At 47.0% G+C, this 17,249-nt stretch overlaps 1 protein-coding gene across 1 annotated transcript in view; it reads right to left on the bottom strand.

Moving 5' to 3' along the window:
* Window positions 1–15,027, bottom strand: part of APOOL (apolipoprotein O like) — a 246,955-nt gene extending 231,928 nt beyond the window's left edge. The window contains exon 1 of the mRNA XM_078688480.1: window positions 14,911–15,027. Within this exon, the coding sequence (XP_078544606.1) occupies window positions 14,911–14,922 (12 nt within the window). The 5' untranslated portion in view covers window positions 14,923–15,027. The remainder of the gene's footprint in view (window positions 1–14,910) is intronic.
* Between the last annotated feature and the right edge of the window lie 2,222 nt (window positions 15,028–17,249).

Raw genomic sequence — 17,249 nt, forward strand, 5'->3', positions numbered from 1 at the left:
TGCATTTTAGCATGAGCAAACGTGCATGAGTAGATTTGCTCATGTGAAACTCTGAATGTCTCAAGTTCACTTTTCCTCCAACCACTTTTTTCCCAACCCCGAGGAAGTTTTAAGTCTGCCAATGTCAGGAGTAAACTTCCAACCTTTTTCAGTACGGGAAAAGATTAGAAAATAGTTGGTGAAAACCCTGAAAACATGCAAGTAAGTAGGTTTGCAGAAACTCAAAAGGGCATTCCAACACTTGAACTATTGCTTACCACTAAGTTCAGCCCCAGTATGTAGACCTGCAGAAATGTAGCAACACAAGGGAATTGCTAGAATTCTACGGTACGAGCCCTGGCCTAATTAGAGAGGCTTTATCAGAACTCTTATATAATGAGATTGCTGCCATAATTTGTCGCCGCATTACATGGCACAAAAGTGACATGTGGATTTTGGTACAGGACAAGTAGAATTATGAAGCAACCTGCCCCATGGACAAGTAGATATTTTATTAAATCCCACGCCCCTGATGGTCCTTGACATAATGCTGGCCGAGAAAGAAGGAGTCTGTAAAATTGTGGGTGCATCTTGTTGCACATATGTTCCTGATTCGTCTACATCAGTCAGGGAGGCAATTAAAAAGGTTACATGCGAGTGGCATGAAGGATCATGGTGATATAGGTACATGGGATTTAGCCGACTCCTTCTGGAACCTCCTTAGTATATGGGATAAAAGATAGGAATATTCTTTATGACAGTATTTTTGATAGTGCTAGGTTGTTGCCTCTTCCGGGCTCGAAAAATCCACACGAACGCTCGCATTTGAGAGCCAGATTTAATTAGGACAAGCTATTTTTAGATCCTACTCACCGCTTCCGGCAAGTAGGAAGACAAACTTACTTTTGACCTCTGTCTTTGAAAGCAGAGCAAATGTGACAAGTTAGCAAGATCGAAAGGCATCTTTATTGCTTACAAAGTGAATGAACAATAAAAATGCCTTGAAATCTTGTTAACTTGTCACATTTACTCTGCTTTCAGAAAAAGAGGTCAGGTGCATTACAGTTAGGTCGAGTAGATTTTTTAAGTTACTAGACCTGCAGGTCTAGTAACAATTTTATGATTTTTTTTTAGCCCTGTTCATTAACTGTCTGCCTGTGTTTTGTCAATTCATAGGGTGAATACTGAAACCTCCTCCAATCCCCTCCTGTAACACTTACTAATGCCCTTATAATGCGGGAAGTAGCAATACAAAATTGATGGAAAAGATATTTCCCATAATTCTATCAACCTACAAAATGCTGCTGATTGCGTTAATGAGCGGGAATATGCCCATTATACCAACAGTGAGCCAATATATGTGCCCGTACACTTAGCTGGACTAAAATGTAGAACTTCGGTTCAAGGGCTGTTTCTTAACAAATGAATACATATGTGAACCTCAGTTCCGCCATTTTACAAGTCCTTCCATTCTGCTTTTAGATCTTCAGTTAACCTGCCTTTTCAGGCCCACATAAGGATATGTAGTTTAGAGGATGCGAAGAATCAAGGTCACCATTTGACCAGGGTATTGACACAGCTAGGTGTAGCTTAAATGTGCTATTTATCTGTCAATCATTGCTATGTGCCAAGTGCGTTTGCATCAAACCCTTTACTTCATGCTATTTTTCCGCTTGACTGATGCGTGTTGCCATTAATATGTACGGCCTAGGACTACAGATGCAGGTAGTACCTGGGATCACTGATGAAGGCACTACTTCTGACCATTCTGTTTATGGCCAGGAAATAAGGAACTGCTTGGGATCGTGGGTGCATGTACTGCTTGCGAAAACTATTACATTCAACATGTGGGACCTCTGAGTTATGCACTGCATGTGGCCAATAATGCATGCATAGCGACAACCCACACATGGCCTCCAACCACCTATATTAATTTGTGTCATAGGCCAGTAATGCATGCATTACTCGGACCACTAATATATACATACAGCAGACCCACTGGTGTATATTAGTGCCTAGGAGCATTGATGCTAGTTTCTGGCTGTGCACTGAATCAGGACCTGTCTGGGACCATTACTGTTAGTTACTACTTCCAGCAACTGACCCATGTTACTGGCAAGGGGCATTTATACTGATTAACGGCAAGGGCTACTTGTGAACATAATGTTCAGGGGCCACTGGCAAATAATGTCTGGGGCATTCAGGCCTGGCTCATTTACGCTTGTTGTCACCAGGGTCTACTGATACATACTCATACCTGAGCCCACAGATGATATTACTGTCCTGGGCCATTTATTAATATTATAAACTGGAGCCAATCGTGCACAGTACTGCTGAGGTTTAATGAGCCACTGGTTCACATTACTGTTTGGCACTTGAGGCACATTACTGGGGCCACTAATGTACAATGAATACATATTCTGCCCTCACCAACATATGGAATTACTGCCCAGTGCAATTGTTGTTCATTAGTGTCTTGGGGCAGTGATGCATACTGCTGTCTGCAGTACTGCATGTGGCTATTGAGTCCTATTCTCCCTGAGATCACTGAGGCACACATTATGTGGGATACAGATTAGTGCAGTGGGGTGGCGGGGGGCTTAATTAATGTACTGTTAGAAGATATCAATGCATGTATTCAGGGCACAAGACATACAACAAAATAGATTGGGTTGGACTAACCAAGTTAGGGAGTATGCAAGTGACATCACTGCCCGTGACATCGCACTTCATCACACAAAGTGGAATCACAACCCATGAACTCACAGAAAGGGACATCAGATGAAGTGACATCAGATCTAAAGACCTCCCACATATTTAGCAGTACATTTGAGTGGATTGCAATATTTAACATTTAATATTTTGCGTTGAGGTTCTGGCAAAAAAATTATGCAAATCTGATGCAAAATCTGGGCCCCAACTTCATTTTTTTTTTAGGTCTCGCTGAGCCAGCGCACATGCACTGTTAGCGAGACATTCAGTAAGCAGGTTTCAAAAGTGCTGCTCTCCACAGGCTTGCAGGCGACAAGCTTGCTAGAACGCGCATAAACGCGCGAGCGGCGTGCACAAAACTTTTTCCCGCCGCATGCGCAAAACTCGCGTCACCACTTGTGTTTTTTTTTTATTTCGCGGCCGCGCAGCATTTCTTTTACGCATTTCTTTTGTGTTCTCTCAACACAAGAACCAAGCATTCTGTCAAAAAGACTGTGCGTGAGCTAAACCTTTGAAAAAGACTTTGCACCCAATCTGAACCAGCATTAGCATTACCCGTAGGTCTGGCATTTAATGTGGTGCACTCTACACTCAACACAGGCACATTCCCCACTGCACTCTCACCTCTCATGCTGCGCGTGAACACACTCTCTTCCAGCACTCGCACAGGCACCTCTGCAGTAACTACATAAATCAACACCTTTCACACACTACAGGCACCACCTGCACTCACACAAGAAACCTCTGCATTACTCTTGTGGGAGAACCTTCGGCACTCAACTCCTATAGGCACTCAATACCTATAGGCACCCCCTGCATTCACCCACTGGAGGCACCCTTTACAATGACAGGCACACACACAAACACAGGCACCCCTGAACTGTCCCGATGCACTCACCCACTACAGGCACTCCCTGCAGTTAGTTAGGCACCACCGTTTTCACCCACTACTCACACACGCATAAGAACCCTCCTGCACCAAGCCACCCCCTGCACTCATCTCGGCACTCACGCAGAGGCACATGTACACAGACAATGGTATAGGGACTCATGCAGACATTCCCTGCACTCACTCTCCACAGAACCCCTCAGCACTCACCCCTACAAGCACACCCTGGACTCACCCTGTAGCGGAACACCCTGCCTCCATAGCCAATAGGTCTTGCTTTTGGGACCTAATAAGTATTTAGTTTTGTAGCACAATATCATTGGTGCAACATCAACTGTTGCATGGCTAAACACTTATAAAGTCCCAAAGGCGAGACCTATTGGCTATGCCAATGCTTGTTTTTTTATCTCTGCCACAAAAGAAATTGGCAACAAGGAGAAACGTGGCAGTAAATCTGTTCTGGTTAATTTAATGAATGACTGCATTCATTAAGAGAGCTATCAATGGAGATGCCCAGATCTTTCACCATGTTTTGAGCCGAGGGTGGTGGTGACATGTCCCCAGGCCACCAGAGTCTCCACTCTTCCGAGAGGGGGAACCAAGAAAGATAATCTTTGGTTTCTCAGGATTACACTTAAATTGATTCTTCATCAGCCAATTGAATGCCTTGGAGAGGCATATTCTGATCTTCTCACCCTCAAAGTCTGCCCCCTTTTAACAGGTAAAAAGCACCTGGATATCATTGATGTAAGAAATTATTTTAGCCCTGCATGCTTCTGCCAATGATGCAGAAGGTAGCAAAGTCTGCATTTTATAAAAAACTGTAGGAAGGTGGCTACCTGACTATGGTTACCCCAGATTTTTTGCCTGTGTTTAGCTGGTTTTTTGACTTAGTTGACCTGGTTCCCTGCTAATCAGGGCCCCAGGCCATCTGCTCTCTCTGTAAAATGGATTCCATGTACCCTAGGTACATACCAATTGGAAATGGACTCCTTGTCAGCCCCTGTAGAATGCACTATAGGTGCACAGGGCACAGGAGCCACTAAGGCCTACCAGGGGCTGCAGCATATCTTTTGCCACCCCTGGCTAGTTCTTAAATTGACACAACTGGCTGATCACTCAGCTGGGGTAAGGTGGTGTACACACCCCTTGCTTAGATATAGTATACCTATGTCTAAACCTATATCTGGACACATGTAAACCTGTGAGCCACTCCTATAGACAGGCCTCACCAATCCTGGAGGCTGGGTGCTTGGTTTTTATGTGAGATGGAGCTCTAGCATGAGCTGAGCCTGTCTGCAGCCGTCGGGAACAAATCCCTAAGCTGTTTCAGGATAATGCCATACCATATACTATTAAGTGCCTTATAATCCTCGCGGTTATTTAGCAACTCTGGTTTGGCTTTATCAAAACATGTCGTGTAAGGTGTCATACGCTTTGGAATACCATCCCCTCGCCAGTTCTGGCGACGGGGATGGCATTCCACCCCTCTAGAGGGGTAAGACATGTTACTTCACTTTAATGCGGTTGATTTCTCCAAAGGCCTTAAGATCCACAAAATGGATGCCTCTGCCACAGACAAATGTCTGGACCCCTGGAGCTGACCGAAACCCAGTCAAGGGGGTCCTGGACAAAGGGTTTCCTGTCACAGGAGGGTGTCACCGCCCTCCAGACAGGAGATAGTGTATTGTAGCAGGGAGGTTTGAAAGAAACCAGACACTGCCTGGGGCGCACAAGGCTGCCCCTTGCATAATCCGGCCAAACCGGTTCTGGGGCACTCCAGCCCTCGTGCCAGGGCGGCCTGGATCAAAGGAAGGGGGTGTATCCACCCACTTCCTGGGTCCCACCCATAGGAGGGGACCTAGCAGGTAATCACGCCCACCAGATTCGAATAAGAGTGGGAGCAGTGCCAATGCACAGCAGATTTCCTGGAAGAAACATTTGAAACGATATTCTGGACCCTTCGCCCTCCATCTCAACGTGGAAGCCCGAAGAATCTCCCTTGTGGTCAAGGAGTGACCACCCTGCAGCAGCAGGCACCATCCAGCCCTCGACGTCTACTTGGTTGCAGTTCCCGCCGGAACTCGAGCGACTGAGATCGACGAGATCAAGCTTGCCCAGCTTCTAACAGCCCGATCCACAGTCCCTGCAAAGCTGAGACCCGTGGAGGCGACCGGAAGCGTGGGGCACGCCATCTTGAAGTGACCACGAGACGCTGACCGTGCAGCCCACGAGTGACCCTCGAAGCTGTACACCGGGGTTTGAGAAGCCCCCACCCTGAGCTACTCCTGAGCCGAAGTTCAGCCCTCCACACTCGACGAGTGCTGCGTGGGGCCCTTTGGCACGATTTGGCTCAACGCGTTGGCCCGGTCACTTGCCAGCTGGCTTGTGGTCCCTGTGCCGACGAACTACAAAAGAAGACTCGTGATTCTGGTTGCTCCAGATCCACACCAGCTCCCCTGAAAGGGAGCCCCGACTCTGACCTTCCTGGTCCGAGTGAGACGCCATCTTCCAATCCCGCGTGGATTGCTCTTACCAAGGCTTGTTTGCTCCAAACCGGAAGCCGACTGCACCGACGGTGAGAGCCTGCGTGGGACAGATCGTGACCTGCTCCTGGACGTCGCAGATGCCCCAGAGCCCACGTGACAGCGAAGAGAAGCGCCTCGACGACCACCTGATTGCGCCCGACATTGCCTGGTTCCGTCCTGGTTCCACCCTGGTCACTGCTGAGTGACCCAGACTCTGTCCCCTCTGCTTTCAGGTACTCTACAACTTGAGTCCACCCTTGGACTCCACCGGACACTTCGTCTTCACCCTGCCTGCAGCCCTTTCAGCTTCAAGCACCAAGAGCCTGCGTGTCAAAACCCGACGCCACTTCGACCCTGGGCACCCACTTCCTGTGGGTGAGGTAACTTTGCTCCGCCGGTGTTCCCACACTGGTGCACACCTCTAGGGTCTGTGTGTTAAGTTTTGTTCCTCTAGGTTCAGCGGAAGTGTCCTTAAACTTTAACTATTTGACTTTTACGCACCATTGGTTAACATTGGTGCATGCGTGCGCTTTCCGCACATCTCCCGAATCCCGAGGGCCATTCCCGACTTCAGCATTGCTTGTCCTGACTGCTCCCAGCGATTCCCTAGGCCCTAGGCCTAACCACTGTTCGAGTGGCCTCCCTTATACCACTTGTTTAGTATATGGTTCGAGTGGCCCCCTGCCCTCATCCATAATTGTGCAACTTTGTATGTTTAAACAGTGCTTTTGATTTAACGCTTGTGCCCCTTTATTCATAAAGAATACTGGGGATTGTTTTTAGTAATAAACACATATATTTTTATAATATATACTTGTGTGGTGTCCTTTCATTTGGTATTACAGGATTGTATGTGGTAAAACAGCTCGCTTAACACGACCTCTTAAGTTAAGCCTTTAGGCTGCTTAGTCCATGCTACCACTAGGATAGCTTGTCTAATAAGGTTGACTTACAACCAGACACCATAAGGGGATTGTTTGGTCAGGTAGTAGGTGGTTCCAGAATTGGAAACATCCCCTACCAGGCCAACTTCTCACATTGGTGAGCAGCGGTGCGGATTTGAGCTTGCTGTTGTTTTACCATTGCAATCTTTATATCAAATTGAAAGATCACATCAAGTACCTCTAGGTACATATAAAATCAAAAGCTTAGCATATTAAGTTCTACTGAACTTAGTAGTTGTAGGTTGAAGGGAGTAGCACACCCCTGACTACAACTCACTAGCAAGGTCCAGTAGGAAAACACTTAGTGTAGGTAAGTGCACCACTTACACCTCACTAGTAACCATGTCCGACACAGGAAAGGCCTCAGGGTCTAGTCCTGTGACAGTTGACCCTACCCAGGCAACTTCTGGATATGACAAACTAACCCGCAGAGACTTGATTGTCTTGTGCAAAGCAAGAGGGTTAAAAAGGGGCAGAAGCCCCACCTGCCTAATCCTGATAGAACTCCTAGAACAGGATGACTTAGAGAGGGCAAAAGCAGCTTCCCTAGATACAGGAACTGGAGGGAACCCCCCTGCAGTTGATCCCCCTGAAGAGGAGGATGATGATGACTTGGATGAGGACTCAGAGGTTGAGGACTTAGAAGTACAGGATCAGGGTAGCCAGGTTCCAGTTGGTAGGCTTAGCCAGGCCAACTTGGACCTACTGGGGAATGGAGAGGGCCAGCACCTCCCCAGAACCCAACATGTGATTCTCCCAGGCAACAGAAGAGTGAGATCTCCCTCAGGGGACTCTCATCTTTCTAGTGCCTCCAGAGAATCAGAGAGAGGCATGAGTGCTTCTCAGAAAGCTGAGCATAGGGCTAGAATGAGGGCTGTCAGACTCCAGATAGAGAGAGAGGAGGTAGCCCTGAGTCAAGCTAAGCTTACCTTAGCTCAAGCTAAACTTGCCTTGGCAAGAGAGCAGAAATTGTGTGGCTTAGATGCCACTGGTGGCAGCAATATTCCTAAAGAGAAACCCAGGTCCTATGATAGTAGAAACCTGACAAAGATTGTGCCCCCCTTCAAAGAAGGGGATGACATCCACAAATGGATGACTGCTCTTGAGAGAGCCTGCATGGTACAGCAGGTTCCTGAGGAACAGTGGGCAGCAATCTTATGGTACTCCTTTTCAGAGAAAGGGAGAGATAAGCTCCTCACTGTTAGACATGAGGATGCAAACAATTACAAAGTCCTGAAGAGTGTTCTGATAGATGGGTTTGGCTTAACCACTGAACAGTACAGGTTGAAGTTCAGAGACACCCAGAAGACACAGACTCAGGACTGGACTGATTTTGTTGATTGTGCAACTAAGGCTCTGGAGGGTTGGCTACATGGCAGCAAAGTACATGACTTTACAGGATTGTATAATTTGATTATGAGGGAGCAGATCCTAAGTAATTGTCAGAACCAGCTCTTACACCAGCACCTGGTAGACTCTGATCTGACCTCTCCCCAAGAATTGGGAAAGAAGGCAGACAAATGGGTCAGAACCAGGATTAGGCCTAAGAATCAGGACAGTAACCAGAAGAAGGAGTCTACCAAGCCTCAAGATAAGGGTGGGGATAAAAATAAAGAAAAGACTTCCCCAGGGCCCCAAAACTCCAAGGATGGGGGTGGGTCCCAAGACACTTCTTCAACTGAGAAAAAGCCTTATTGTTATGCCTGTAAACAGGTGGGGCATTACAAAACAGACAACTGTTGTCCCAAGAATAACAATAAAGAAAATATACCTCCAAAGCCAGCTTCAACACCTCCTGTTACTGTCAGCAGTAATCCCCCAGGAAGTGGAAGCACACCCAGGAATCTGGGTGGGTTTACTTTTGGAAATCAGGTGGACCCTGGCCTATCCAGGTCCCCATCACCCAATGATCTTGTTTATGAGGTTGGCATGGGGTTTGCCAACTTCTCTGCTTGCCCAAATACTTTGAGCAAGTATAGACAAGAACCCATCATCAATGGTTTGAAAGTTGAGGCTTTTAGAGACACAGGGGCTAGCATCACCATGGTGGCTGATGGCCTAGTCCCCTCTAAGCAACTTTTACCTGGTGCCACATACCAGGTTACAAACATTGATGGAATCCAAACAAATCATCCCGTGGCAGTAGTAAGTCTCAGCTGGGGAGGTGTCATTGGCCCAAAGAGAGTGGCAGTGTCACCAAACTTGCCTGTAGACTGCCTACTTGGTAATGATTTGGAGATCTCAGCCTGGGCTGAGGTTGAACAGGAAACCCATTCTAGAATGGTGAATTCCAATGGAAAGGTTAGTGGGGCTGTAATGGCTACAGCCCCAATTCAAGATGTCCTTCCTGAAAAGGTTGGTAGGGCTGAGAAACTCTCTGCCCCATCTTTAGCAAAAGCTCTTCCTGAACAGAATAGCAAAGCTGTTATGGTAACAGCAGAAACCCAAACTGAGTCTCCTCCTGAAAAGGTTGGTGGGGCTGTGATGGCCACAGCCCAAACTCAAACTGACACGTGTGTTGTGAAACCTGAAATGATGGATAACTCCACACAAACTGAGAGCATGGAGGAGGAAGAGAAATCTCCCCCTCACCAGACTTTAGGACAGGATCAGCCTCCTCAGGGAACTGATCTTACCCCTGATGAAGGAACTGCCCCAGAGGTGGTTGGGCCTAGCCTGACAGAACCTCTGATGTCAGTGGAACCTTCTCAGGTGGGACCCAGTCTGGAGCAGGTAACCTGCCCCTCTCTACCCTGCCTTAGCCAGCCCAGGGCTGCAGAGGACAAGAAGGACAGTGAGACCCAGAGGGCCCCCTGTCAAATAAAGCACCCCCATCAAAAGATTAGGTGCACCAAAACTAGTAGCCCTAGTAAGGTGAAAACTTTAAAAACTCCTGAGGGAGCCCCCTTAAAAACAGTTAGGGACCTCCCCCAGATGGATTCTGTTGGGCACAGCCAAACCTGGGACCCAAAGGGCCCAAACCTGAACTGTCCCTCCAGCAAGCCAAACAGAGGGACCCAGCCTCCAGCTTTAGGTAGCCAGAGGTTGACCCTGAGAGCACAGTGCAACTCAGTTAAAGAAAGAAAGGCACACATGGTGGAAGATAATTGGAGGAAGCTAAGCCCTAAATTAGTAGAGCCTCACTTCAATACTCCATATCCAAACCAGCCTTTAACTTTGCATAAACACACCCAAGGTAGTGATTCCCTATGGTGGAGACCCTCTAATACCCAAAGGGTGAGGGACTGCTTAGTGGACCATGAGACAGGGGGTACCCATGCTAGTGCAGGTACTTCCTTATATGGCCACTCAGGCAATATAGGCTTACCTGGCCAAGGATAGCCTTATCTCCTTTCGTTTGGGGGGGGGTTATGTAGGAAGGTGGCTACCTGACTATGGTTACCCCAGATTTTTTGCCTGTGTTTAGCTGGTTTTTTGACTTAGTTGACCTGGTTCCCTGCTAATCAGGGCCCCAGGCCATCTGCTCTCTCTGTAAAATGGATTCCATGTACCCTAGGTACATACCAATTGGAAATGGACTCCTTGTCAGCCCCTGTAGAATGCACTATAGGTGCACAGGGCACAGGAGCCACTAAGGCCTACCAGGGGCTGCAGCATATCTTTTGCCACCCCTGGCTAGTTCTTAAATTGACACAACTGGCTGATCACTCAGCTGGGGTAAGGTGGTGTACACACCCCTTGCTTAGATATAGTATACCTATGTCTAAACCTATATCTGGACACATGTAAACCTGTGAGCCACTCCTATAGACAGGCCTCACCAATCCTGGAGGCTGGGTGCTTGGTTTTTATGTGAGATGGAGCTCTAGCATGAGCTGAGCCTGTCTGCAGCCGTCGGGAACAAATCCCTAAGCTGTTTCAGGATAATGCCATACCATATACTATTAAGTGCCTTATAATCCTCGCGGTTATTTAGCAACTCTGGTTTGGCTTTATCAAAACATGTCGTGTAAGGTGTCATACGCTTTGGAATACCATCCCCTCGCCAGTTCTGGCGACGGGGATGGCATTCCACCCCTCTAGAGGGGTAAGACATGTTACTTCACTTTAATGCGGTTGATTTCTCCAAAGGCCTTAAGATCCACAAAATGGATGCCTCTGCCACAGACAAATGTCTGGACCCCTGGAGCTGACCGAAACCCAGTCAAGGGGGTCCTGGACAAAGGGTTTCCTGTCACAGGAGGGTGTCACCGCCCTCCAGACAGGAGATAGTGTATTGTAGCAGGGAGGTTTGAAAGAAACCAGACACTGCCTGGGGCGCACAAGGCTGCCCCTTGCATAATCCGGCCAAACCGGTTCTGGGGCACTCCAGCCCTCGTGCCAGGGCGGCCTGGATCAAAGGAAGGGGGTGTATCCACCCACTTCCTGGGTCCCACCCATAGGAGGGGACCTAGCAGGTAATCACGCCCACCAGATTCGAATAAGAGTGGGAGCAGTGCCAATGCACAGCAGATTTCCTGGAAGAAACATTTGAAACGATATTCTGGACCCTTCGCCCTCCATCTCAACGTGGAAGCCCGAAGAATCTCCCTTGTGGTCAAGGAGTGACCACCCTGCAGCAGCAGGCACCATCCAGCCCTCGACGTCTACTTGGTTGCAGTTCCCGCCGGAACTCGAGCGACTGAGATCGACGAGATCAAGCTTGCCCAGCTTCTAACAGCCCGATCCACAGTCCCTGCAAAGCTGAGACCCGTGGAGGCGACCGGAAGCGTGGGGCACGCCATCTTGAAGTGACCACGAGACGCTGACCGTGCAGCCCACGAGTGACCCTCGAAGCTGTACACCGGGGTTTGAGAAGCCCCCACCCTGAGCTACTCCTGAGCCGAAGTTCAGCCCTCCACACTCGACGAGTGCTGCGTGGGGCCCTTTGGCACGATTTGGCTCAACGCGTTGGCCCGGTCACTTGCCAGCTGGCTTGTGGTCCCTGTGCCGACGAACTACAAAAGAAGACTCGTGATTCTGGTTGCTCCAGATCCACACCAGCTCCCCTGAAAGGGAGCCCCGACTCTGACCTTCCTGGTCCGAGTGAGACGCCATCTTCCAATCCCGCGTGGATTGCTCTTACCAAGGCTTGTTTGCTCCAAACCGGAAGCCGACTGCACCGACGGTGAGAGCCTGCGTGGGACAGATCGTGACCTGCTCCTGGACGTCGCAGATGCCCCAGAGCCCACGTGACAGCGAAGAGAAGCGCCTCGACGACCACCTGATTGCGCCCGACATTGCCTGGTTCCGTCCTGGTTCCACCCTGGTCACTGCTGAGTGACCCAGACTCTGTCCCCTCTGCTTTCAGGTACTCTACAACTTGAGTCCACCCTTGGACTCCACCGGACACTTCGTCTTCACCCTGCCTGCAGCCCTTTCAGCTTCAAGCACCAAGAGCCTGCGTGTCAAAACCCGACGCCACTTCGACCCTGGGCACCCACTTCCTGTGGGTGAGGTAACTTTGCTCCGCCGGTGTTCCCACACTGGTGCACACCTCTAGGGTCTGTGTGTTAAGTTTTGTTCCTCTAGGTTCAGCGGAAGTGTCCTTAAACTTTAACTATTTGACTTTTACGCACCATTGGTTAACATTGGTGCATGCGTGCGCTTTCCGCACATCTCCCGAATCCCGAGGGCCATTCCCGACTTCAGCATTGCTTGTCCTGACTGCTCCCAGCGATTCCCTAGGCCCTAGGCCTAACCACTGTTCGAGTGGCCTCCCTTATACCACTTGTTTAGTATATGGTTCGAGTGGCCCCCTGCCCTCATCCATAATTGTGCAACTTTGTATGTTTAAACAGTGCTTTTGATTTAACGCTTGTGCCCCTTTATTCATAAAGAATACTGGGGATTGTTTTTAGTAATAAACACATATATTTTTATAATATATACTTGTGTGGTGTCCTTTCATTTGGTATTACAGGATTGTATGTGGTAAAACAGCTCGCTTAACACGACCTCTTAAGTTAAGCCTTTAGGCTGCTTAGTCCATGCTACCACTAGGATAGCTTGTCTAATAAGGTTGACTTACAACCAGACACCATAAGGGGATTGTTTGGTCAGGTAGTAGGTGGTTCCAGAATTGGAAACATCCCCTACCAGGCCAACTTCTCACAAAAACCTATGGGGTTTAGGCACTTGCTGCATAGATCGGTGTGTGCCCAGTAAATCTCAGGGAATAATAATAATGGTAAGATAACTCTGGATGTTAATGCACTTGCTGGCGATATCGGTGTTTTGTCTAGTCTCAGTTTTGAATCAAAGTAGGCTAGAAGGTTAATATCTCTCCTGCAAAGCACATCATGTGACACAGTTGACAGATTTGTGTTTTATGTTGATGGGAAGGAGGTTACTGCTTTTAACACAGAGATCCTTTTGTTACTTGCAGTTCATAAATTGTAATCCTTCTAATATAGCATAGGGAGCTATGAAGGCTATGTGACTCCTACACCTTATAACCCTCACTATCTTATTTAACACATTCTGTACGTACATTGATTCACACACATAAGATTGATTGTCAATGTGTATGTGTGATGTAAAGCGCTCCGACGTCCTGGATTGGAATGAGCAGCGCTATAAAAGAAATAAAATAAAACAGTGGTATTTGAATTATTTGTGTGAATACTGGGACAGACCCACACATCTGAAGCTCTTACAGTGCATGCATTGGTCTTATATACAGGGCCTGAACAAAGTCAAAAGCATGACTCTCTTAAGTACATATTAAGTAATAACAAGCTGTGAGCCTTTGCTTACCCTCTATTGTATTTGCAGGTAGGTGTGATGGCTCCCATCCAGGATAGTCAACCAAAAGTAGGCTTAATGGCCTCTTGACTTTGGTCTTTGTTATTGCCCCAGCTGGAGTTTGCAATATGAATGCCCCCTGCACGTTGCTGCTCGAAATAAAAGCAGCCAACGTGCAGGTGCTGCTGAACTGGTCATGGTGGCTGAAAGTTACACCAAGGCGAGTTCAGGATCATTATGTGGGGCCCAACTTCTTAGTAGGAAGAGGCGTCCACCATATGATAAAACAGTGTCCTCGACTTGTGCCATGCATGTAGTCTGTGAGATCACTATAGTTTGGAATAACTTCGGTGAGTGTTAACTGTTGACAGTGGTGTGAAGACAGCTTCTTTTTAACATAATGCTGCCTTTGGTGTACTGCTGGTAGGTCTTACCATGCAGGTGTCAATGGGATGATGGTGTACAACCGGCATAGCACTGACATGGACGTAATGGTATTAATTTTGGGCACAACATGACATCCATGGAATGATTATACCCATTTCTGGCTGATGCTGGCATAACTCTCGCTTATTACTCCACCCATCAATACAGTCACAGATTCGTCTATCCATACATTCAACCTCTTTCAGCTGTTGACTGAATCTCGTATGCTCACCTACTGTACAAAACTCGCCAACCAAACACTGTAGGCGTCGGTGGACTTGGCTCTGTGAAACCTTGTTTGTTCCTCCTCAAATGTTACAGGACACGATCTGCCAGTTAGGACTTGAAATAGATTCATTTCGTTATGGTTCATTTAGACGTATGTTGCTCACAACACAAAGTGTTTGCTCGAACGTCAGCAATGGCTAGAGCCCTTACGCTAGCGATGCCACTTCGAAGCTATGGGTATAATTTTAGACAGTGCCCGTCCTCTGTATTAACCTTGGTACTAGCTGTGCTCAATTTGATATTTCAAGCAGAACTGTGATTCCTGGAACAGCACATTTTCGATGATATTTAGAAGAGCTTTCCTGCATTGCTCTGGATCACATTTTCCATTGCAGAAAACCTATTCGCCCAGCCAATTTGCACTGCCGAGCTTTATACAGAACTATCAAGCACTTACCCTCGTCGCCATGGTCTATCCTCCACCTCCGCCAATGAACGAAACTCACAGACGGCGTCCGTGGGAGGACAAACTTCAATCTTTGCAGACGTGCATGTGCATGAGTTGTTGATAAATATAGGCGCCATGTTGGAATGGTCGATAAACATAAAAATACATATAGTAATATAGACAATCAGTTAAAACCATATATGAATCCAGCTGAAATATAAAAGCCTCTTCCCCTTAATCACTACATCCAATACGTATTCTTTAGTACAATTACATAATAATAAAAATATTATAATAGATAAACTCATTTTCTTTTAAGTAGAAGATAGACGTTTTCATTGAGATGTCAAACAAGCACAGATTGCTTTTTTGTTTTTAAATAAATTCGACTGTTAGTTTTTGGAGAATGAATACCGCTCCACACAAAACCACTGGTTTACAACAGCAGGGCGACTCTAGTTCGTCGTCGTTTCTGTAGCCAAGAGGTCGTGGTTCTAGTGTATTTTAGGGGGTCTCATAAAGGGGCGTGATCTATGTAAATAAAGGCGTGGCTTAAACTCGCAAACTACATTTCTGCCAACATTCAGAACAATCGCACGTGTGAAGGGGGGCGGGGCCTTGAAGGGGCGGGGTCTTGAAAGGGGCGGGGGTCGTGCCTAGAAGTAGCTATGAGGCACATTTGAACCACACCCGACCCCAAGCCTCTGCCTCCCCCCCAAAAAACAAGCATTGGCATAGCCAATAGGTCTCGCTTTCATCCCACTTAAAGCAAGGGCTTTAAGTGGGATGAAAAAACTGGGGGGTTTCTCAAAGGGGCGTGGCCAGTGTAATTAAAGGTGTGGCTTTAAAACACTTCCGCCAAAAACCTGTACTTCGCATAGTGTGCAGCCCGACTTGTATTTTGCTGTTTCTATCATTGCATCCAGATATGTGAGACAACAAGTAACATCATACCTACTACAAGTAAGGACTATTGGCTATGGTTATTAGTTGCATAAGATAAATAAACAGCAACTATGGCTTGTTACATATAATATTGAAAAAGCTTCCACTTAAAGCCCTGCTGACCCTACCAGAATGTTGCTGCTCTTACGTTTTAGAAAGAGAAGGGAAATCCAGAAAGAAAATGACTCTTTAAAGGATTTCCCTTCCCCCACAATGCTCACCTGGCATGACGTCATGACGTAACTTCTACACTAGTGAGAAGTGAGCAGTGAGGGCAGCGCACATCAATGTGCTTGCTGTCACGAAACGGGTCTCTATTGGGCTGTTTTGCGCCCTGGCACTTTTTTCCGGACTGCAGTGACAGCAAACTGCTGACACTGCAGTACAGAAAAAAAACGGACCGCCAGTGCTAGGGCTCAAAACAGAGCCCGATAGAGACCCGTTTCGAGGCCCCTTAAAAAAACTGCCGGTGCTCAGACCCCTTGAGACCCGGCCCACTTAAAGTCCTGCTTATAAGTATTTAGTTATGCAGCACAATATCCTTGGTGCAACAACACCAACTGATGTATGGTAGTAAACACTTATAAGGTCCCAAAGGCGAGACCTATTGGCTATGCCAATGCTTGTTTTTCAGTAGTCCTCACTGTTTCAAGGAGTGCAGCAGTCACTCTGCTCCTAAGGGGTGCCTGAAGAGTAACGTATTATTTTTACCAGGTTATTATTATATAACTAACTTAAATGCACTGTAATGTTTCAACTTAGTAATTGGTTAAGATACCTTGCGAAGAAAACAAGTAAAAGCATTTCAGCGAGAGCTGCAGCAACACGGGATCTGCCGTCTCACGCAATCCAACGGTCAACAACATGAAGAGAACTGGTTGAAAGGATCTTTTTTCAGACATTGTGCAAACAGAGTAACATGGTGCTAATAAGTGCATTTGTGAATGAGGTGCCTACCAAATAAAGGGGGAAATGTAAAGTGTCAAATAGAACTATCCAAAATCGCCTGAACTGAGCGAATTTAGGATTCTTATGTACAAATCCTACAGAAATCATGAAGGTGCACAATATTCTATGCACTTTTTATCAACCTTAGAACACAAACGGTTTTCAGTTAAACTCAATTATTTAAACAGCACTTACTACAGTGGCTTGTTAGTTTCTAAGCAATCTCAAACTATTTCAGGACAAACGAGTCACTGGAAAGCAAAGCAATTTACCCAGGACTAAAAAACGAGGTAAAGTATGGAATCGGGATTAGACCCACTGTCTTTTGGAACCAAGCTGTTCAACTTAACAACTAGGCAGTATCTTCTATCCCGTAATAAGCTTTTATAGGACATTGAAAGACATAATTGAAGAATAAAAACCCAATGCAAATATATACTTCAACAGTGCAAATT

Source organism: Lissotriton helveticus, chromosome 4_1 (assembly GCF_964261635.1).
Source record: "Lissotriton helveticus chromosome 4_1, aLisHel1.1, whole genome shotgun sequence".
Classification (NCBI taxonomy): domain Eukaryota; kingdom Metazoa; phylum Chordata; class Amphibia; order Caudata; family Salamandridae; genus Lissotriton; species Lissotriton helveticus.